The sequence below is a fragment of the Tenrec ecaudatus genome, chromosome 16 (assembly GCF_050624435.1).
Source record: "Tenrec ecaudatus isolate mTenEca1 chromosome 16, mTenEca1.hap1, whole genome shotgun sequence".
Classification (NCBI taxonomy): Eukaryota; Metazoa; Chordata; class Mammalia; order Afrosoricida; family Tenrecidae; genus Tenrec; species Tenrec ecaudatus.
The window spans coordinates 88,361,002-88,381,884 of record NC_134545.1 but is presented as its reverse complement, the minus strand read 5'-3'; the positions used below and the strand labels follow the sequence as shown (position 1 = coordinate 88,381,884).

The window sequence follows — 20,883 nt, the reverse complement described above, 5'->3', positions numbered from 1 at the left end:
ATAGATTATCTGCTCTGGCCTTGGAAATCCTGTACTGAGTTGCTATGAGTTGGAATAAGAACCCCTGGGGTGCAGTGACTTACATGATGGGCTGCTAGGTACAAGGTCAGCAGTTTGAACCCCCTAACCTCTGTGTGGGAACAGACAAACAAACAAACTCACTGCTGACTCAGAGCGAAGCTTTAGGACAGGGTTGAGCTGTCCTTGTGAGTTTCTGAGACTGTAACTCTTTGTGGGAGTAGCAATCCCCTTCTGGAGCATCTTGCTCCCCTAAAGATATAGCACCTTGAAATCCCAAAGTGGGGAGAGGTTTCTACTTTGTCTTGTAGAGTCACTATGGATTGACTCAGTGACAAGGAGCGTGGTGTTCGGTGTATGAGTCAGAATCACTCGATGGCAGTGGGTTTGGGTTGAGTTCTTGGTATTCATCCCCATTTATAAGAACTTACTGAAATTCTAGAAACCTAGAATTTAAGTATAATACCTTGAGCTGCTAATCACAAGGTCAGTGGTTCAAACCCACTGGCTGCTCCAAGGGAGAATGCAGAGGCTGTCTACTCCTGTAAAGATTTAAAGCCCCGGAAACCCAAAGGGGCAGTTCTATCCTGTCCTGTAGGGTTGCTTGATGGCAGAGAGTTGTGTTTTGTTTTATTTTTATATTTTTAAAGTCAACCTATCCCCAAACCCAATGATCTGACTCATCACAACCATCCCTCCACCTCTACCTGCTAAGCATAAAACACAAAGAGTTAAAGAATATATCCACAGGAGTATAGATGTGAACCTCTAAGTTCCGAGTGTATATGGGAAAGAACCTTAAAAGGCCATCTAGTTCAGCACCCACATCTTACAATAAAAGCATTAAAACCAAAAACCAGAATTTACTGCCACTGAGTAGACTCACAGAGACCCTACAATGCCGGGTAGAACGGCACCTGTGGGTTTCTGAGTCTGTAGCTCGTTACAAGAATAGAAAGCACGTCTCTCCTTCAATGAAAGCATTAAGGTGACCATATTCCTTGTGGAGTTAAGAGAAGTGGTGGAGTCCATGATTACACAGCGGGGTTCTCTGCCCCAAGCAGACGTGTGCATGAAGTCTTGGATCGGTGCGTGGATTATGACAGCAGAGGACGTTCATAAGAGTTAGGTCACATACGGGTATTTATTCTCCGCGTCAGATGTTTCACGTTGGTCCACATTCGCAAAGTTTTATTGTGATTGAGTAGTTGTAAAAACGCAGCACCTATAAATTCTTGGAAGTGGAACGGGGGAGGGGAAATGTTGAAATAGATGGGAGCTAAATTGAATTAAATAGGAACTATGGTCGAGTGCGGGGGGGGGGGGGGGGGAGTTGGAACAAAAGGCTTTGAAAGTAGGATTTCAAGACCGGAGGGCAGGGCGGTGAGAAAACCAGGGCCCCGAGGGGTGAGCTAATCCTCAGCCCACTGGATTTTCTCATCCGTGGGGGTCCCCTAACCTCCTCTCCCAAGAGGGGCCCAGGGGAACCTGGGGCTTAAACAGCGGTGGCGTTCTGCCGACTGGCGAGTGATGTCACAGGTTAGTTACACAGGCCGGGTCAGGGAAGGGCTCGGGCAGCAGATCGATCACGTTTCCGGGGAGAACTCGCCCTTTCTGACCCGTAGGGGTGTCGGTGTTTTCTCCAGTCTCCGGCTTGAAGGGTTTAACGCTGCCCCCTCCCCATTCCCATCTCCTCCCCGGGGGACCTGGGGCAGTAAAAGCAGCGTCGCAAACCACTTTTCATTAAGGAGATCCGGAGAGTGGGGTGGGAGGGGGCGTAAAAGTGGGGGCCCCCAAAGGCACAAATCCCCTCCAAGATGGAAAAGCGGAAAGGGGGCGCGCAGGCTCGACCTCCCCCGTCCTTCTTCTCCCCGAAGCCACCCAGGGGAACTCGGCGGGCGTTTTCCCCGCGCCAGGCCGCAGGCTGCGCTCGCAGCCCGGGTGGGGGCGCGCCGGACCGCCCCTGCCCCTCGTCGGGGCTGCAGCCCCCTCGCCCGCCCGAGCCCCTCCCCCGGGCCCTGAGCCCCTCCCCGCGCGCTTCCCCTCTCCCTCCCCTCCCCGCCCTGGCCCAGCCTCCGCCCGCTGCGCCCACAGCCTCCGCCCGCGCGGAGCCCCCCGGAGCCCGAGCGCGGTCCCGAGGCGCCGCCGGCCCCTCCCCGCGCGCTGACAGCGGCCTGGGCCCCCGCCCCTTCCCCCGCCGGCGGGACACACCCCCGCCCCCTCCTCGGCTCCGCCAGTTCCCGCCGGACCCACCGGGTGGCCGAGGCGCGGGCGGCCGAGCGGGCGAGCCGGGCAGCGGGCGGCGCGGGCGCGGGACGCGGGCAGGCCCACGGAGGAGCCGCCCGGGGCGCACGGAGCTGTACCCCGGCCCCGGGGCTGTACCTGCGGGCGCTGGGAGCCTGGGCAGCGGCCGGCGCGCCGGCCCCGGGTGACGGGTGGCCCCGGGGATTTGGGGAAGCAGAGGCGCCGGAGCCTGGACGGGATGAGAAGGTGACGCCGCCCGGAGGCGCCACTCGCTTTGTGGGGGAAGATGCTCGCCTACTGGGTGCAGGATGCCACGGTGGTGGACGTGGAGAAGCGGCGGAACCCCTCCAAGCACTATGTGAGTTGTGCTTCCATTTCACCCCTCCCGGGTGTGTGTGTGTGTGTGGGGGGGGGTGCCCTCAGGAAGGACCCCCGGGGGAGCCCTTGCTCCGGCCAAGTGCGCTCAGGGCAGCCGGCTCGGTGCAGTTAGTTTCTTCCCGGGGCTGAGTTCTCCAGGGAAACCTTCCGTCCCTCCTCCCCACCGCCACCCCGCCCCCCGTTTTCTTTTTTTGGCATTGGAATTGGCAAGTGGCGGCCCTTGTCTGTTACACCGGTGAGGTCATCTGCACTCCAGAGCTTTGATGGATAAGGACCCCCGCCCGCCCCATCCCACCGGGGGCGCATTCGTCAGAATCTCCCAGAGAACCTCCGGTGGGAAAAAGCATCCGCGTCCGCCCTCCCTGGGGGCGCGGGCCGCTTGGGGGCCGCCGCGCGAGATGCTTTTAGAAGCTGGCTCTGGAGAAGCCTCGTCTCCCGTACCCCCCCGCCCCCAGCCTCCCACGTTTGCCGGGTCCCTGCCTGGGGGCAAAAGGAAGTCGCTGCACCCCCGGCCCCACCTCCACCTTCAGCACGGAGCTTCGATTTCCTAGTTCGAGTCGTTGTGTCCGTCGGCGTGAGGAGAACCGTGGCCTTTCCTTTTATCCCAAGTCTGGACGTGACCCTTAGCCGGGTTCATTTCCTCTGAAGTGATGCTCCGTCGCCGGGGGGGGGGGGGGGGGGGGGGAGGTCTCCGAGGGCCGGCCGCCGCCCCTCCCCCTCCTTTCCAAAACTTCAGGGGAAGGGATTATGGTGGAGTGACGGAGGTTTTGGGTCTGTGTATGCAGCCCCCCCCCCCCCACTTTCATCCCAGCCGGCCCTGTCTTCCCATCCTCAGCACCTTAGGGAATAAAGGCGGTGTCCTTGACGCCTGGGGACGCCTGCCTTGGCGGACATCTCTGCTCTAGTACTTGAGAAAGAAGAAAGACACACAGCCTGAGTCTTGTGGAAACACAGAGGACTTGGGGACAGCAGGGCTGCATCTTATTTGCAAATTAGGCATTTACATGGGCGGGGGTGGGAGTGCTGAGGCAGATTTAGAATGCTCAAAGCATTAATTTTAACAATTAAAACAGGCTGTTGGTTGTTGCCCTAGACTTACACATGGATTCCTGAAGTGCTCTTTATTTCCCGGTTGGAAGGTTGACAGGGCACCCACAGGCTTGTGCGAATCTCTCCCTTTATCCCCGGTAAACCCAAAGAAGCCCATCGGGTTTCTTTTTGGTGGATCCAGTCTGCTGGGTGTCCGTGGTGAACCCTGGTGGTGAACCCCGAGGCAGAGAGCTAGGTGCCTGTTGGGTCTGTTTCCTGGCATGGTCAGGCACTTCTCTCTTGTGTGTTACCTGTCTGGACTAGTGTCTCCCATGGCCATTTCAAGAAAGCTGCTTTATGGGAAACCAGGAGGTCCGGCTCTGGGGACCGATGAGCATGTCCAAATTGTCAAGTCAGCCTCCTTGCCCTGGCTCCTGGGAGGCTGCGGGCTAAGTGTCTCCTTTGCAGGCCTTGCACTTGGTTGGCTCTGCTTTCAACCACACTTGGCACCCTCTCGCTGGGACCCAGGCAGGTGCTTTTCCATCTGGGAATTGGAGGTGAAACAGCCCATTTGAGTGGTGACCAATGGTGTCCAAGATTACTGATGCAGAGCAGGCCGGCGAGGAGCCAGGGGGGTCGCCAAGGCAACCAGGGACTCAGTGCAGGCCAGTTGTGAGAGGTGGGGCAGAGCTGGTGCTCTGGTTCACAAGTTGCTGCTGCTGCTTTGGAGCTGTATGATCCAGGCTAGCTGCTCCCTCTCTGGCCCTCATTTCCTCATGAGTCAAGTGGGGATAATTATAGTACCTACCCCCCAGGGCTGCCAGGAACGGCCCAGGAGATGATCCCTGTTAGTGTCAGAGTCCAGCTGCTGGCACATAGTACACACTCACTAAACAGTAACTTCTTATTCATGCAACTGTGGCTAAGATGATACTTTCACAAAAGCAGCTATTGATGGTCTGGCAAGAAGGAAGCGAGGTTTTGGCTTTTTTAAAAGATGGATAATAACTTGTTCTATGTGACAAATACAAAAGAAACACTATCCAGTTCCCTGGAAATGATCATTTCCTCTCCCCCCTCCCCCATTTTTTTTTCTTTCAAATAGTCACAGAGCTACCCGGGCCATCTCCACTTCCCATGTCAGAACCAATGACATGGTGTTTGGGCAGGGAGTGATGTCACTCCCAGATGGGCCATCCAGGGCTCTGAACTCTGGCTCCTGAGAAGAGTCAGAGGAGGAAATGTTGGAAGCTGTGGACTCAGGGAGCTTGCAGGAACCCCAGGCTCTGGCTCAGCCCTCTCTGTCTGCAGCTGGGAAAGCTGAGAACCCAAAATAACTTAGGGAACGGGTACTCATAGCACCTGCCCTGACAGGCCTTCTTCCGAGGGTGCGGGCTTGCTCATCGGCTGCACCCTCAGACTGGCAGAGGTTGACTAGGAAGACCAACATCTGGAGCCAGCAAGGGTCCTAGACACCCGAGACATTAACGCCTAGCATAGTGAGAGGCGAGTAAATGGTAGACAAGGAAATAACAGGAGGGCCGACGCGGGCAGGAGCAGCAGGTCAGGGGAGGCTGTGGCCTCTCAGCTTGGGTTTGTCCCCACCTTTAGCCCCTGCGCAGTGAACACTACCCACCAGGAGGCCAAGGTTTCTGGGAAAAGGGCCCTCTGGAGTGGCTAGCTGGCAGGACACACTGCACCCAAGACCCATATGTTCTTAAGAATCGTGCCTCGCTCCTGCCTCTCCTCCTCCGATTGCGATGGCGAGTTCTCAGCCTGTGGTTGGGTAAATTGCAGAGCAGAGAGGTTTTATGGGATGTTCATGTTAGCTCCAGCGAGCTGATGAGAGGGCGGCCTGGGGCGCAGGCAGGAGGGGCTCTGCACTCCAGGGCTCTTGAGAACCTGCTACCAGAGTTCTCTCGGGACACTACACAAGGGGTAATCCTGTCTCCAAGATGAGAGGGAGCTGTCTAGTCTTGTGCCCCTGCCCGGCTTACGAAAGGACAGGCAAGTTACCACTCTGGTCTGGGTAGTGCCTCCGCTGGACTTTCCTTTTTTGCCAAGCCCCTGCCTGTGGCAAGCATGAGGAGGCAGCTGCTTAGGCTCCCTGGCCTCCCCTTGGAGCTTTTCCTAGCGCCCCCCTCCCACCCCACCAGACCTTAGGGACCCTGGCTTTCACCTCCGACTATTGTCTTTCAAATTTGCAGTGCTGCTAGCAAGCTTGCTTCCTTGGCAGACGTTCCCGTGGGGCACGAGTTCAGGCCTACCTAATCCTTTGCAGCCATGTGCGTGTGCAGGTGTGTGCCAGGTCACATGGAAGAGGAGAGAAGCTCGTTTATCTAAAGACAAACCAGACATCATATCTGCTTGGATTTGGAAGGCATTGTACTTTCACGGTCATTTCCTCTCCTGATGGTTTATTTCAGCAAATACCAGCCATGAAGGTTCTGATCCTCCACAGAGAATACAAAGAGCAGCCGGCGGCGCCATTACCCACCGCCCCACCTCATCCAGGGCGGTGCAGAGAGCTTAGCGTGTTTACTCCTCAGGGGTGCTACACTCCAACAGGGTGGGCTCTGCGATTTCTTCAGACAGATGGTCTAAGCACAGCTTGTGGAGGCAGGCCAGCGGACGCAGTGGGCCTAAGGCCAAGCTGGATTTGAACTCAGGTCAGGTTCACTTCAAAGGACTTCTAGACCTAAAATAGGATCTCTCTTCAGTGGTAACTAGCGAGTGTGCAACAAACCCAAACACCCGACTCATGGCCATCAAGCCGTTTCCAACCCACAGCGGCCCCATAGGTCAGAACTGCCCCTGCAGGTTTCCAAGACTGACGCAGTAGAACGCCTTGTCCTTCTCCCACAGAGCGGCAGGTGGTTTCGAACTGTGGACCTGGCGGTTCACAGTCCAGTGCATAACCGCTGTGTCACCAAGGTTCCTGTCTCAAGCGTGCAATGCAGGGTGGTATTTGAGAATGGCCTCCTTGTCTGGGACATTCGTGTGTGCCATGAGGGTGAGCTCATGTAGTGGGCAGTGGAAGGGTCGCCGCGGGGCAGGAGGAAGGGAGTGCATCCTTGCTGCGATCTGATCCCGTGAGTGAGAAATGTGGACATCCTGCCTTCTCCTGCATGCTTAGATTATCGCAACCTTTGGTCTTGCTCCTAGGCCTCAAAGCACCCATTTTAAGGAGTTTCTCTACCCTCCCCCCTTCTCGTTCTCTCTCTCTCTGTCAATGGTTCTCAACCTTCCTCGTGCCTCAGCCCTTTCATACAGTTCCTCATGTGGTGGTGACCCCCCCCAACCATAAAATTATTTTCCTCGCTCCTTCATCACTGTCATTTTGCTACTGTTATGAATTGGGCGACCCCAGTGAAAGGGTTGTTCGACTCCCAAAGGAGTCGTGGCCCCCAGGTTGAGAACCGCTGCTCTAAGCACGCAGACTGTGGCTCCATCCCCCCAAAGGAGGTAGTATGTGCAGATGCAGAATCAAAAGCTCTTATCCGGGGCCGATTCTGTCACCGTGGGCTGATCAGGGTTCAAATTGTACCTCTGGTGCTTCCTAGCTAGGTGACCATGGGCTTGTCTCTCTGAGGCTCTGTTTTCCCACCTTCAACTTCATGAGACTTTTGGGAAGTTGACCTGAAACCATTTGGGTGGCTCATCCATGCAGTGCCTGGTCCCCATCATGGGCACTCAGTGGAGCGTTTCCACCTTGTGTTCCGGGCCTAGGCACACAAGTACGCCCAGGGCCTGGCAGGTGAAAGTGAAAGCCGGGGTGGACTGGGGCCAGCTGTTCACTGTCTGATGGGAAATTGGGCCCCTTGCCCCGTGGAAGACGCCCAATAGGCGAGAGAACCAGATAAACAAGGTGCAGCTGTTGAAACGTGTGTGGTGGGGGAGGGGGGGTCCTGGAGCTGAGTGTTGGGATCTAGGAATGTTGGAAGAAGTAAGGTGGGAAGGAGAAGGGCTAGAACATGGGTTGGGAGAAGCATAGAGAAGTTACTCCAGGTAAGGTCAAGGACAAACAGGATCCTGGTCCTAAGGTCAGAGCCGCAGGCGAGTCACCCCCCTGCCTGGCACATGTTCTCTCATGCACACATGCACACACTCACACGGGAACCGTTCCTTCTCCTTTTCCGGGGAGGGAAGTGATCTAGGGGTGATTCACCGACTTGACAGGGCTCGTGTAATACCCAACCACATCCTTCAAGCCTGCTGGGACTGGGAGCTCCACCAGCCATTTATCACGGCGCTGCTTGCAGCTGAGTGAGGGCATCTCACGGGGCAAATCAGCATTGGAATGGCCATGTGTGGTGGCAGGCAGAGGGGAGGGGCAGAATTGACCTATTTGATGTCATTGGAGACTGGCTCCAGCTCCAGAACTCTTTAAGTGCCGCCAGCTGCTGCACTTCCCAGAGAGCTCTTCTGGGGCTGGAACGAGTTGGATAGTGGAGGCTGGGAGTGAGAGGAGGTTTGAACAGCAGTCTCCTGGAAATTACTTTCTAATTTCCTCAGCCTGAGTCACTGACCATAATATTTCTTGGCTAGGAGGAGAAAAAAAATGTCTAATAGGCAAGTCTGTTCTCTTGTGCCTCTTAATTAAGCAAAATAGAACACATAATGGAGTTACCACAGTAGTCATGCTTTGAGTTCTCAGAAGCCAGGAAAGGGCTCACGGCGCAGGATGGGGTTCCAGGGAACAGGAAGGACAAGGGGTGTGTGTGGGAAGTGAGGGCCAGAGGTGTCCTCTGCCGTGGTAGTTGCCAAAAATAATGGAAGCGCCAGCAAGGTGACTGTCGTGGTGATGACATCAAATAGTTTGACAGAGCCCAGAGCTACGGGTTAACCTCCCACCTGTGCCGGTCACAGGAAGGCAGGTGGATGGAGAGGACAGGGGCCTGGGACATAAGGGCAGGGGGGTGAGCCACAGGAAGGGCCCTCTCATGCCCCTGGGTGTAACCTCCAGGCAAGTGGCCACATCCACAGGGACAGAGCTTCTACTGTGTGGGGGGCGCCAGCCAAGGCCCAACGAGGCTGCCAAGATGCACCGTCAGCTGAGCAGGGGGGAGAAGTAACATATGAAGGTCTAGTGGGCCCGGGACAGCCCAGAAGGTAGTTTGTGGAAAACCAAACCCCAACCCCCTTTCCATCAGGTGATCCTGACTCACAGGGAGCCTATAGGACAGAGTTGAGCTGTTCCGTATGTTTTTTGAGACCAGTCTTGATGGGAGTAGATGGCTACATCGTTCCCCACAGTGCAACTGGTGGATTTGAACCCATCCCCTTTCTCTTGATCCGCTGCTGAGTCCTTAACTACAAAGTCACCAGGGCTTCCAGAAGGGGCTGTTATGTATTTATTTTTAAATGGTGGTTGGAGTGAAAGTTCACAGAGCAAACTTGTTTTCCATCGAACAGTCTGTCCGCATCTTGTTTAAGAACATTGGTTGCACGTTCTGCGTCCTCTCTGCATTGTCAGTTTTCCTCGGACCTTCTTTTCTGCCTCGTCTGCCTTCTGAGTGTTGTGGTGGGACAAGTTCCGTCCTTTTGGTGTCTTGTCTGATTGGTTCTTCTGAGCAGCTCCTCCAGAATGTTTTGTTCGCCTACTTGCTGTTTGGCCGTGGGCGACCCCTGTTGTGGGTTCAGTGCCAGGTTTGAAGAATGTCTAAGGGGCCACAGGTTCGACGTTTAACTCAAAAACTCACTGCCATCGAGTGGATTCTGACTCATTGAGACAGGGTCGGTCTGCTCTTGTGGGTCCGGAGCCTGTACACCTTTAAGAGGAACAGAAGATATCATTTTGCTCCCTCGGAGCTGCTGGCGGATTCAACTACTGGACAACTGACTTTGGGGTTGGCAGCCTACTGTGTAATCCGCTGTGCCCCAGGGCTCCTGGCTAACAGCCACATGAGGAAGGGGGTGTTTTTATTCCCATTTTTTTCAGAAATAGACATCGAGACTCTGGGAGGTCTTGGAATTCTCACTTGGAGTAAGCAGGAGCTGGGCAGGGACTCCCTCGTTGGTCTCTGATGCCCATGCCTCTGAGCATGCTAGTTTCTGCCCACCTTAGAGTTGGGGAGATGAGCGAGGGGCAAGAAAGGCAGGGCAGCCCCTCCTGAGAGGCCAGGCTGTGCCGGCAGAGAGTCCCTGGGCCGGAATCCTAGCTCCTTCGAGTCCTGGGGCTCAGTAAAGTCCAGTTGCATTTCTGGGCCTCGTGTTCTCTGTCTGTAGAAAAGACACCACGCAATGTAGGGAAAATAGGAGGAAGCTTTTCTGGTTGTGAAGAACCTTACATTAAAAAGGAGAAAGTGCTTGGGACAGACCTGTCATCAAGTCACTTCGAAGTCATAGCCACCCTGCCTAGGATTTCTGAGGTGCTATGTCTTTAGGGAGCAGATAGCCTCTTCTTTTCTCCCATGGAGGGGTTGATGGATTCGAACCACTGACCTTGCAGCCAACAGTCCAATGCTTACCCGACAGTACCACTAGGACCCTGGTAGCATTTTCTATAAAAACCAAACCAGACACACTGCCATCGAGTTGAATCCACTCATAGTGACTCTAAGACCAGAACTGACCCTGTGGGTTTCAGAGTCTGTAACTCTATCGGAGTAGAAAGCCCGTCTTTCTCCCATGGGTAGCTGGTGGTTTCGAAAGGCTGACCTTGCAGTAAATCCTATAGCTACCAGTTGGAATCGACTCAGTGGCAGTAGGTTGAAAACTTTTTGGAGTAGGAAGAACCAGGTTGTTCAGGAAGACTGGCTGGGGAAGGCAGGCTTCACTCATGGTGAGTCTTGAAGCAAAAATAAGATCAGGGTGGGCATGGGGCCTGGAAGAGGGACACGACATTTCAAGCCAAGCCAAAGCAGAGGTGCCAGAGCAGAAACAGTGGATACAAAACTGGGCAAAACCCCAGTGAGCGAAGGGGAGGAGGAGGAAGAGGAGGAAAATCATACCCAGTTTTTGAGAACCTCAAATGCCAGCTGCAGGAATTCAAGGTTCACTTTGAAGGCATCAGCAAACCTTCCTTTCCCCCCAGGAGTGGGCGCTGGGGGTCAATAGTCACCACCGGGTCCTTCTAGTGGGCCCCAGGGCTGGTTCTAGGGTGGTCCTTCTAGTTGTGGCTGGAACAGAACTGGGTGAGGACTAGAACCTGTTTTCTGGTTCTGGTTTGAGTCTCTTTAGTTGCCTGGCTCGAAGCAGGCCCCATCGGCTTTCAGGTCTTACTCTGAGGAGCCAGACCACCCCATCAAAGTTAATTGCACCCCAGAGGTCTTGGGGAGGGGAGTGGAAAGGAGAAGGGAGATCAGTGGCCCGAGGAGACGCCTATACTGATTCAGGCCAGCTGGCTCCAAAACCTGCCCTACCCCCGTCCCCCAGACCCTGAAGCCTTGATTGCTCCTGTTCAGTTACCCCTGGAGAGACTGAGACTCAGCCTGCAGCCTGGCTGGGGGCATCTCAAGTCCATGTGCTCACCTAGAAGATGGGGCAGTTGCTCTCCCCTCTGACCTGTGGGAGCTGTGTACAGCCTCGGACACCCACAGGGGCAGTTCTGCTCAACCCTATATAGACTGGCGATGAGTCCGAATTGCCTCCACGGCGGTGAGTGTTTTTAGCAGACCAGAGATAAAGCTCAGGGCAAGAGGCTGATGCAAAAGCTGCTTTGGGAAGCGCTGAGCCCAGAGAGGAATCTCAGGGTGATCCAACAGTGATGGGGCCAAGTCCCACCCTGAGTACCTCCGCAGAAAGGCCTGGTGACTCACTTCTGAACAACCAGGCATTGCAAACCCGATGGAGCACGCGTGGACTCTGTGACTCTGTGAGTCCAGAGTCAGTTCCAAAGCAGCCAGTTGGTCCCAGAGCAGTTATCTAAGGGCGGGACTCCCCACTCCTCAGTCTGGGTTCCCTATGGGGGTCTCTGGATGGAGATCTACTGGCCAAGCTTCGCCAGGGCTGACTCAGGTCTCCAGAGACCCTCAGGGAAGATCGCTCCAGAGAACCACCTTGGCATCATAGCGAACTGACCGTGTCCGTGACCGGAAGAGAGCGCTATTGCTAGGATCGCCTCTCCCGGCTTTTACCTGAAGGGAGGATATGACATCCCTGCCAGCCACTGAGCTAGCAAAAGAGGAGAGTCTGTCCGTCCACTCGGCCGACTCTTCCTGGCTCTGCTGTCATTTCCTTTTAGCCGCAAGGAAGCCACCCTCTCAAGCCTGGGGGAGGCACAGCCGTGGGGATGGGGAGGGAGCCGAGCCCTTGCTGTGTGCATCATTGCAGTATAAATTATGCAGTTCTCTACGGTCTCCTTGGGAGACCTAGGGGCACAGTGGGTTGGTTACCGGTGGGGCAGCTAACTGCAATGTCAGCAGTTCAGAACTACGGCCCCGCAAGGCAGGAGAAGGAGGAGAGTTACGATCTTGGAAACCCACAGAGGCAGTTCTACCCTATCTTAGAGGGTCACGATGAGTTAGACTCCACTCCGTGGCCGTGAGTTTCTAAGGCCACCTCATCTGCCGCTGGGGTCCCTGGAGGGTGAACTTCTGACTGACCAAAATGGGGTCCCTGGAGGGTGAACTTCTGACTGACCAAAATGGAATACTCATCAGATCCAAAAGGAGCTTTGGTGGCATAGTGGGCAGTAGGCACTGACTGAGCTATAGCCTCAAGGTTAGCGGTTTGAACCCACCAGCCGCTCCTCAGGGGAAAGACGAGGCTGCCTGCTCCTGTCAAGGTTTAAAGTCTCAGAAACCCAAAGGGACAGTTCTACCCTGTCCTATGGGGTTGATATGAATCGGAATCAACTCAATTAAAAAAAAATTAGATTCAAGGCAACTGCAGGAAGTAAGGGGAGGGGCTGGTATCCAGTGCTGGCGGTGAATTTCTAGGGATGGGCCTGGTGCCGTGACTGTTGGTGGGCTGGGTGGCCCTTTTGCCGTTCACTGGGTGGTCCCTGGTAGGAAAGTGGCCGCTTCATTCAGCTAGGACTAGTCTCACTTGGTCATAGTTATAGGAGACCATGTCCCAGCCTCCAGGACAGTGACTGTGTACTGTATTCCTGTTTTGGGGTTCGTTTGTTTTGGGTCAACTATTGCCAGACCATCTCTACTGCTCGCACAGCCGTAGAAGGTTTGTTTTTAGTCTATGTATTTTCACCACATTTTGAAGGTACGTGCGTTCCACCTCATTTACAACCACGGGGACTGAGGCTTGGGAGTTTCCAGTGGTATTCTGAGGAAGTCACGCTCCTGAGTGTATCTGAACTTCTTCTCGCCTGTGCCTCAGGGTCCCCTCCCTGTGGTTGGCCCTCAGTGACATCCTTGCAGGATGGGGCTCCTTGTTGAGAAGACCCCGGCTTTTGTCCACCTGAGTGGTGGACATGCTCTGAGCGTGAGGGCATGGCCCCTGCCATCTGAAGCAAACTCTCTCCTGGCAGGCCTGACTTGGACTCAGCTTTGTTCTGTTTCCTGATGGCCCAGGCCCAAGGGGCTATTTTAAGTTGCTGCTGGCCTGTGTGGGAGAATGTCTCCCTGTAACTACAGAGGAGATGGCCCGAGAGGGCCTGGCATGGCGCTAGCAGTGGGGCTTGAGAGATGGACTTCCCCTAAATTCTGTCTCCTGGGTTTGAATTGATCACTGAGGTCTCAGCACGGTCCCTGGCCCCTGGGAGGGACTCTTGTCATTTGTCAGCGACAGCAGTCATGGCGGCTCGGGGTTGTGACTACTCAGGCAAGCCCCGAAGGGCTGGCAAATGAACCTACTGTGACTGCACCACTGCCTGTCATTGAACCGTGCTGAACTTCGGTCTCAGACCCTTTGGTGACTTGTCAGTGCCAATTCATGGGACCCCCTAAGAAGGTGGAATTGGCCACAGGGTTCCCCAGACTGAAATCTTTATGGGAGCAGACAGCCCCCCCCCCTTTCTCCTGTGGAGTGGTTGATGGACTTGAACCACTGACTTCGAGGTGAGCAGTGCCCTCAGGACTCTTTCATGGTAAGGAAGACAGTACCGTCATCCGTGTTTGATGGATGGGGAGCAGAGGCTTGGAGAGGTGCAGCGCCTTGCCCACGGTGACTGGGCAATGGCATTGCTTTCCCAGGCCTGCCAGAATCCAGTGTAGTATGCCCTGCAGAATCTGGAACCTGTGTGAGGCAGAAATCTGCCAGAAAAGGAAACTGCAAATATAAAGGCAGAAAACCTTTAAGACCTAGAAAGACAAGGCAGCCCTGCAGAGTTCTGGGCTCTCACAGCTTCCTGTACCACAAATTGGGCCACTTATACTAACAGAAGGAGCCCAGGTGGCATAGTGGGTTACATGTTGGACTGCTAACTGCAAGGTCAGCAGTTCAAAACCACCAGCTGCTCTTCCGAAGAAAGAGGAGACTCTCTTGCTGTAAACAGTTAAAATATCAGAAACTCACAGAGGCAGTTCTACCTGCCCTGTAAGGTTGATACGAGTGGAAATCGATTGCAGTGAGGTTGGTTTATGGGGTGATTCCTTTTGCGGGCGCTGAGAGAGAAACTGATTCACACCTTTGTCCTAGCTTCTGGTTGCTCAGGGTTTCCGGACATGCAGCTAGGACTTCACCTAGCATCCTTCCGTTGTCTCCTGTCTCTGTCTTCTCTTTTTCAAGAACACCAGTCAGGTGGGATTCTGACCTAGCCTAGATTCTGACCTAGCTCCAGCATGAAGGAGCCCTGGTGAAGTAGTCGTCCTCTGTTAACTGAAAAGTTGCCTGTTCAGACCCACTCTCGGGCTCCCAGAGCGAAGGCCGTGACAGTCCGCTCACGTGGCCATCACAGACTGGTGGGAGGCTCCACCAGTCGCCGGGGCTTCTTGCTGTGAGTCGCAAGTCAACATGATGGCATCTGACAACGATGGCAACAACACCAGCTTCACCTGTTAATCGCAGGCGTGGTTCTCAACCTTTCTCTTGCCGCGACCCTTTGCATCCAGTTCCTCTGGTTGTGGTGACCCCCTCCCCAGCCATAAAATTATTTTCCTTGCTACATCATCACTGGCTTTTCGCTACTGTTATGAATCGTCATGTAAAATAACTGATCGGCAGGATATATTTTCATTGTTATAAATTGAACATAATTAAAGCATAGGGATTAATCACAAAATGATACGTGATTATATATTGTGAAACATTTATGTGTTTTCCCATGGTCTCAGGTGACCCCTGTGAAAGGGTCATTCGACCCCCCAAAGGGGTTGCGACCCACAAGATGAGAACCGCTGATCTAAGATCGTAGTAAGCCCTGTACAGGGGTTGGGGTTTCACCCCATCTCTGAGGGGGAAACAATCCAACCCATAGCAGCAGCGATTGGGGGAATCGGCGGGGTTTGAACCCAGATCTCTGCAGCCACCAGGCCTGTGCAGCCAGGGCAGTGGGAAGATCAGGGGAGAGGTCCCCAGCTAGAAGCAGAGCCACGTGGCACAGCTGGCTTTGCCCAGCCTCGACCTTCTCTGCACCCCTTCAGAGCCTGGCTGCTTTTCTCCCCTTGCTCCATGCACCCATAGGGGTCTCGGTCGGCACTGACTGCGGTAGGGGCTCATCTGGAGTCCGGAAGACTGAGAGCATTGCCTTTGCCCAGAAGAAAGGTTTCGGGCTGATCAGAGGATGTGCAGGGAGCATTCCTGTGGGAGGCCAAGAACCCCCCTGCGTTGCCTGGCAGGTTTCCTAGAGACAGAAGGGCGAGGGAACTTGTTACATGGGTCCCCAGATAAAGCTTGCAGGTCTCGACTGAGCCCCTTGTTACCCGCCCACCGTGGCTGTCCCCTCCGCCAAGCCCCTCCGTGGACATGTGCTGAGGTTGGGACTGGTGGCTGGGGTGAGATAACAAACCTCACGCCGCCCAGAATGGACCTGTGGCAAAGTCCAGCCTCTATTTTGGGATTCAGATGTCGATTCCCTGTGAGCACTAGTCCAGGGCTGCTGTTGAAGGCCTTGCTCTACAGGGACTGGCTGCTGGGGGGACTCTGCCCTCTGGGAGGTTGGGAGTGGGGAAGGGCACAGGCACTCCCAGAGCACGGCTACTGTGGTTGGTTGGCAGCGGAATGTGTGTGTGCATGGGGGGGGGGGGGGAGGTGTTAGCTCCCTGGTACTTTGATCCTGCTGCTTCCTCAGACAAAGCCAGGCTCTGACAATAGATGCTAAGCCCCCTGGAGGTACTCCAGTGCCAGTCAGTGGATGGAGAGGGCAAGAGGAAGTGGGCGGAGCCAGTTGCTACACAAGCTCTGGTTTTGCACCTCTTACCAGCTCCTTTGAGTTGGTCAAGTTTGGGGCTATTAAAAAACAAACAACCTTGTATTGTAATTTGGGTGAAAGGTTACAGAGTCAACTTGGTTTTCATCCAGCAGTGCATCCATACACGTGTTGATTTGTGACACTGATTTCCGTTGACCCCCACGTCGTCACTGCGCTCTCCCCACCTCCTCCCGGACTTCCCGTTTCCGCTGGCCCTCTTTCCTGGCCCTCCCTGCCTTCTGAGCCCTGGCTCTGGGCAAACACCGCCCTGTGGGTCTGGCTGGGTTGACTCGCTGGGGTTCTTGCTCACTTTCCAGGCCTGTCTGGTGTTTGGTTGAAAGTTGAGCCCATGGGTTGATCCCGTTTCTTTTCCTCCATGGGCCTCAGTTTCCTGATCTGGGAAAGGGGCGCGCTCAAGGCCACCTTGCCCATGGAAGATGTTCCAGAAACGCTAGCTTGTCATCATCATCATGATTGTGACCAGTCTGCATATGTTTGTTGGCTCAGTTGCTACTGCAGCGGTTCTCAACCTGTGGGTCACGGCCCTTTTGGCAGTCAAATGACCCTTTCTCAGGGGTCACCCGATTCAAAACAGTAGCAAAATGAGAGTTATAAAGTAGCAACAAAAATGATTTTATGGTTGGGGGTCACCACCACATGAGGAACTGTATTAACTTAAAGGGTGGTGGCCTTAGGAGGGTTGAGAACCACTGGTCTCATGGAAGTTTATCTGACTTTTCGCTTTAGAAGAAGTAAGGTGACCAGACGTCCCGCTTTTGGTGGGACAGCCCCGAAATTTAACAATTTTTCCCGCGTCCTGCGGCGTTTTAAAAAAGTCCCAATTTTTGGAAAGAACACACGACAAGCTAGGGTATACCGTTTTCGGCTGCCATATGGTATTTCGCCAGGATATGAGTTTTAATCTGGTCACCTTAGTTTTTCAATAATGCCTCCCTTTCCTGAATTTTTATCATGTTTATTGTTTTTACCCCTGCCTTCACACTCAGCAAGAATGGCTGCAGGCTTTGTTCAGCTTTTGGCAAGCCTGTGTCTTGAGTGCCTGATGAGGGTGGAGCCTGTCCAGGATGGACCTTAGTTTGATACTTATTCATATGCATGCACTCATTTATTCAATCGATCGATCAATCAGTATTTGACTGTTCCCAAGGACTGGCACACAGCAGGCAGAGAAATCCCCCCCCAGTGGAGCTTCCATGCTGGTGGCTGGAGACAAGCAGTAAGTAGACCCAATAGGTAACATCGAGAGTGTGCCGGCTCTTTTGCTAGGCCATGGGCTGCTGGCTGAAAGGTTACAGCTCAAGCAGTAGCTGCTGTGCATGAGAAAGACGAAGCTGTCTACTCTTGTAAAGAGTTAGAGTCTTGGGGACCCTGTAGCTACCAGTGAGTTGGGTAGGTTTTTTAGATGTTAAAGAGGTCAGTCAGGGACACCCGTACTACATCAGGTCTCTTATAAGACCCAAGCGAGCTGAGATATTGACACAGGTGGCTATTTGGGGGCAAGTGGCCGAGGGAGGGGAACTGCATAAGCGAAGACCCTGAGATAAGATGACAGGGGAGAGCAAGGTGGCCGATTTGGCCAGAAGTCAATGGTGGGGAGAAAGCAGTTGCAGTGGGGTCCATCTGGGAAAAGGGGGGGCTCTGATTGAGCCTCAGGCCCCTTGCAGTGCCAGGCAGGGTGCTCTACTCGGCCGTGAGGCATCTTGTTTCCTTGAAGACTCAAACAGGCTACAACGCAACCCGAGAGTTGTTTGGGGCTGTCTCCAACCGAAGAGGGGACCTTCTGGAAAGAGCCATGTCATGGGTATGAGCCCCACAGCCCCAAACACAGTGCAATTGCAGGCCCTCCAGCTGCGAGCCAGATGGCGACCTGCCCCTGCATCCTTTCATCATGAACGCCCCTCTTCCAGGTATCACTGTCGAGCCTCCGTCACTGTGATGGATCCCTTTCCTGCGAGGGCCTGCCTTCCACCCAACTCTGCTGTCTTAAGAGCTGGAGATTCTGACCTAAAATCTCGGAGAGTGGATGGCGCTCTCAGTACTCGTGGCTATTGATATTGTAGGTGCCGGCAAGTCGGTTCCAACCGGTCACAGCTCTGTGTTCAGAACACAACACGGCCCGGTCCTGCGCCATCCTCACCATCGCTGTGTTTGAATCCATCCCTGCAGCCGCTGCGTCGGTTCCCCTCGTCCTGATGAATGGAGAGTCTTCAGGTTTCTCACTACGCTCCTACCGTTTTGTCCTCCTCCACAGACTGGGCTCTCCAGAGTGTGTGAGACACGGTCCTGCCCTCTTGGCTTTTCAAGAGTATTCTAGCCGTATTTCTTTTCCAGACAGATTTATTCATTCTTTTGACAGTCATTGGTACGTTCGTGATTCTCAGCCAGCATCATAATTCGAATGCATCGATTCTTCTGTGGCCTTCCTTATCCAGGGCCCGCTTTTCACATGCCTACGAGGTGATCGACAACGCTATGGCTCGTCCTCGGCACTTTCTCTAATAATCTCCCGCTGCGGTAAGTGAGATTTTCAGTGTCGGACATTGTTCTGCTGCTGTTCACAAGGTTTTGACTGGCTAATTCCTCACAAGTGGGCAGCCTATTCCTTCTTAGTCGTCTGCTCTTCTATATCATGCAGTAATAAACGTGCTAAGGTTCTCAGGCCAGAGCGCCCAAACCTTTCTCATCCGTGGGATAGCAGGGATTCTGGTACCAAGAAGCAGACATCTCTAATTCACCTCCATTATGCCTGAAGAGACTTGGGGGCTAGGCTGGGAACCTACACTCTACCCGCCAGGGAAAATGCCTTCCCACGCGTTCACCATTCGAAGGAGCACTGACACAACACCAGCTAGGTGCTGGGACTCTTCCAGGGACTAGGCTTATAACCCCTTGCGAAGGGAAGCACAATGGTGAGCCGGACTTTACTGATGAAAAGCACAGAGACACAGAGAGTAATGAATGGACCAAAGGCCCAGCCAAGGAAGAGGCTGAGCTGAGCTCCCCGGCCAGCCAGTGGGAGTCTTGGGTGCTTAGAGAAATCACTTGCTTCCTGGCTTTCAGGGAAGGAAGGAAGCCTGCTACACCTTCCATGCCCGATCACTCATTAGGTGTCAGCAAGAGCAGAGTAAGTGTCAGAGTCAGGGGACAAAAGCCATGGGAGGCAAGGGGGAGCAGTCTCTTTCTTGCCCAGACAGGAAAAACCATTTGTTCCTGGAAGCTGACCCTGCAGGGGGTGGGCTTGTCTTCCTGGACCATTTACAAGTCTGGCACTTAGGGCTGGAGGGGAGGCTGCCTGCGGGTGGGGGGAGAAGGGGAGGCAGGGTGTTGGTTGGTGGAGGCCAGATTAAGGTGTCTGGCAAGAGTCTTTGTCACTTTGACCATTCAACTCTCACTGAAGCCCAACAGGTGGCCGGACCTGTGGCTTTAGCTGAGAATGGGCGGTCCCCCCACCCTGCCTTGTTCAGTTTATTGTTAGAAGGAGATGGGGTGCAACCGGCCCTTCCCTCTTCCCCGGCCCCAAAATAGACAGCAGCTGTTGTCAGCTCCGTACTTCTCCCGCTGCCAGGCTGCCCAGGCTGCCCGGCTGTCAACAGCCCCCGGCTCTTGCTGGGGGCCTTTCTGGGTTTGAGGGCACACGGTACTGGGGGCCGTTGGCTTTGCCTTGTGGAGCTGGCCTTGCAGGTCAGCTGGTCACCAGCGTGCCCTCTTTCCCAGTGGCCTTGGCCTGGTCTGTTGGCCTCCCTCTGACACTGGGCCCTCCTGTCTGGCAATGCAGTGGTTATAGACTCAAGGTCCTAATTCAGACTATGCGCTCTTGGGCAGGGAACTTGGCGCCTCAGTTTCCTTATCTGTAAAATTTGTCAAATTGCAGTGCCTGCACCAACCCTGGACTTGGCGAGGGTTAAAAGGCAAGCGATAGAGAGGTGTGACAGAAGCGGGGCGACCTGAATGAGTTTGAACCCCAACTTTGTTGCTCATGCATGCCCACCGCCCGGCAGAATCACTCAAGCTCTCGGCACCTCAGTTATCTCATCTGTAAGAGGGGACAATAACAGCGTCTCCCAGGCTTGTGGTGGGTTCAGGGCATGAAGGTACTGAGGACAGCCCTAGGTTCGGAGCGAGAGCTCAGTGAGAGTCAAAGTGCTCCTCTTGCTCCCGGGGCTGGGCCTGTGGTCTGTGCAGAGGTACAGGTGGGAGGGAAGGGACTCCCAAGTATCTCCACTGCTTCCTCTGGAACCCATCTATACTCCTTCGGCGTTTCCCGGCGCTGACTCCCGGCAGCTCTTGTTGACCGTGGTATTCCTGGCCTTCTGGCCATCGCTCACCCTTTCAGAAAGATTTTGCCGGGAACCTTCATGAGAGCGTCCGAAATGCAAAAGCCGTCATTTTCCCAAAGAGAAGACAGACAGTTGGTGCTGATGGTGCTGGGCCACAGTGCCCAGTGCCCCCACCAGCACGCCAAGCTCCCCAGGAGAGGGACCCTCACTCAGAGCAAGCATTGGGGCACCTCAGGCCACCCAAGCCTGGCCCTTTAGGGGTGGCTCTTTTGTCTCCTCAGCCTCTGTCCGTCCTCCTTGTGCAAGGAGAGAGGGCAATGTTCTAAGTCCCAACATGTGAGGGTCCTTTCGTTAGGCAGAGGGGAACGGGGAGAGGGAAGTAACCAAGTAGTTTGGAGCAGGGACCTGAAATTAGACTCAGCTCAGATGCAGTGCACTTTCCTTGTCTCTTCTGTGGCGCAGAAGCGAACCAGAGCACCTCCCTCAGAGGATTGGTCGCCGCCATCCAGGTGATTCCACTCATAGCGATCCTGTGTAGGGGTTCTAAGACGGCAAATCTTCATGGGAGCAGACAGCCTCCTCTTGCACCTGGGAGCAGCTGCAGTGTTTGAACCAGCAACCTTGCAGCTTGCAGTCCAACGCCTAATCCACAGTGCCTCGGGATTG

General features: G+C 54.5%; 1 protein-coding gene across 2 annotated transcripts in view; it reads left to right on the top strand.

The window, feature by feature from the left end:
* Positions 1–2,388: 2,388 nt before the first annotated feature.
* SH3PXD2A (SH3 and PX domains 2A) overlaps positions 2,389–20,883 on the top strand; it is a 244,135-nt gene continuing 225,640 nt past the window's right edge. The window contains exon 1 of one of the 2 annotated variants that reach the window (XM_075533362.1): positions 2,389–2,620. In XM_075533362.1, the coding sequence (XP_075389477.1) occupies positions 2,549–2,620 (72 nt within the window). In that variant the 5' untranslated portion in view covers positions 2,389–2,548. The remainder of the gene's footprint in view (positions 2,621–20,883) is intronic. The other variant, XM_075533361.1, reaches the window with a different exon arrangement.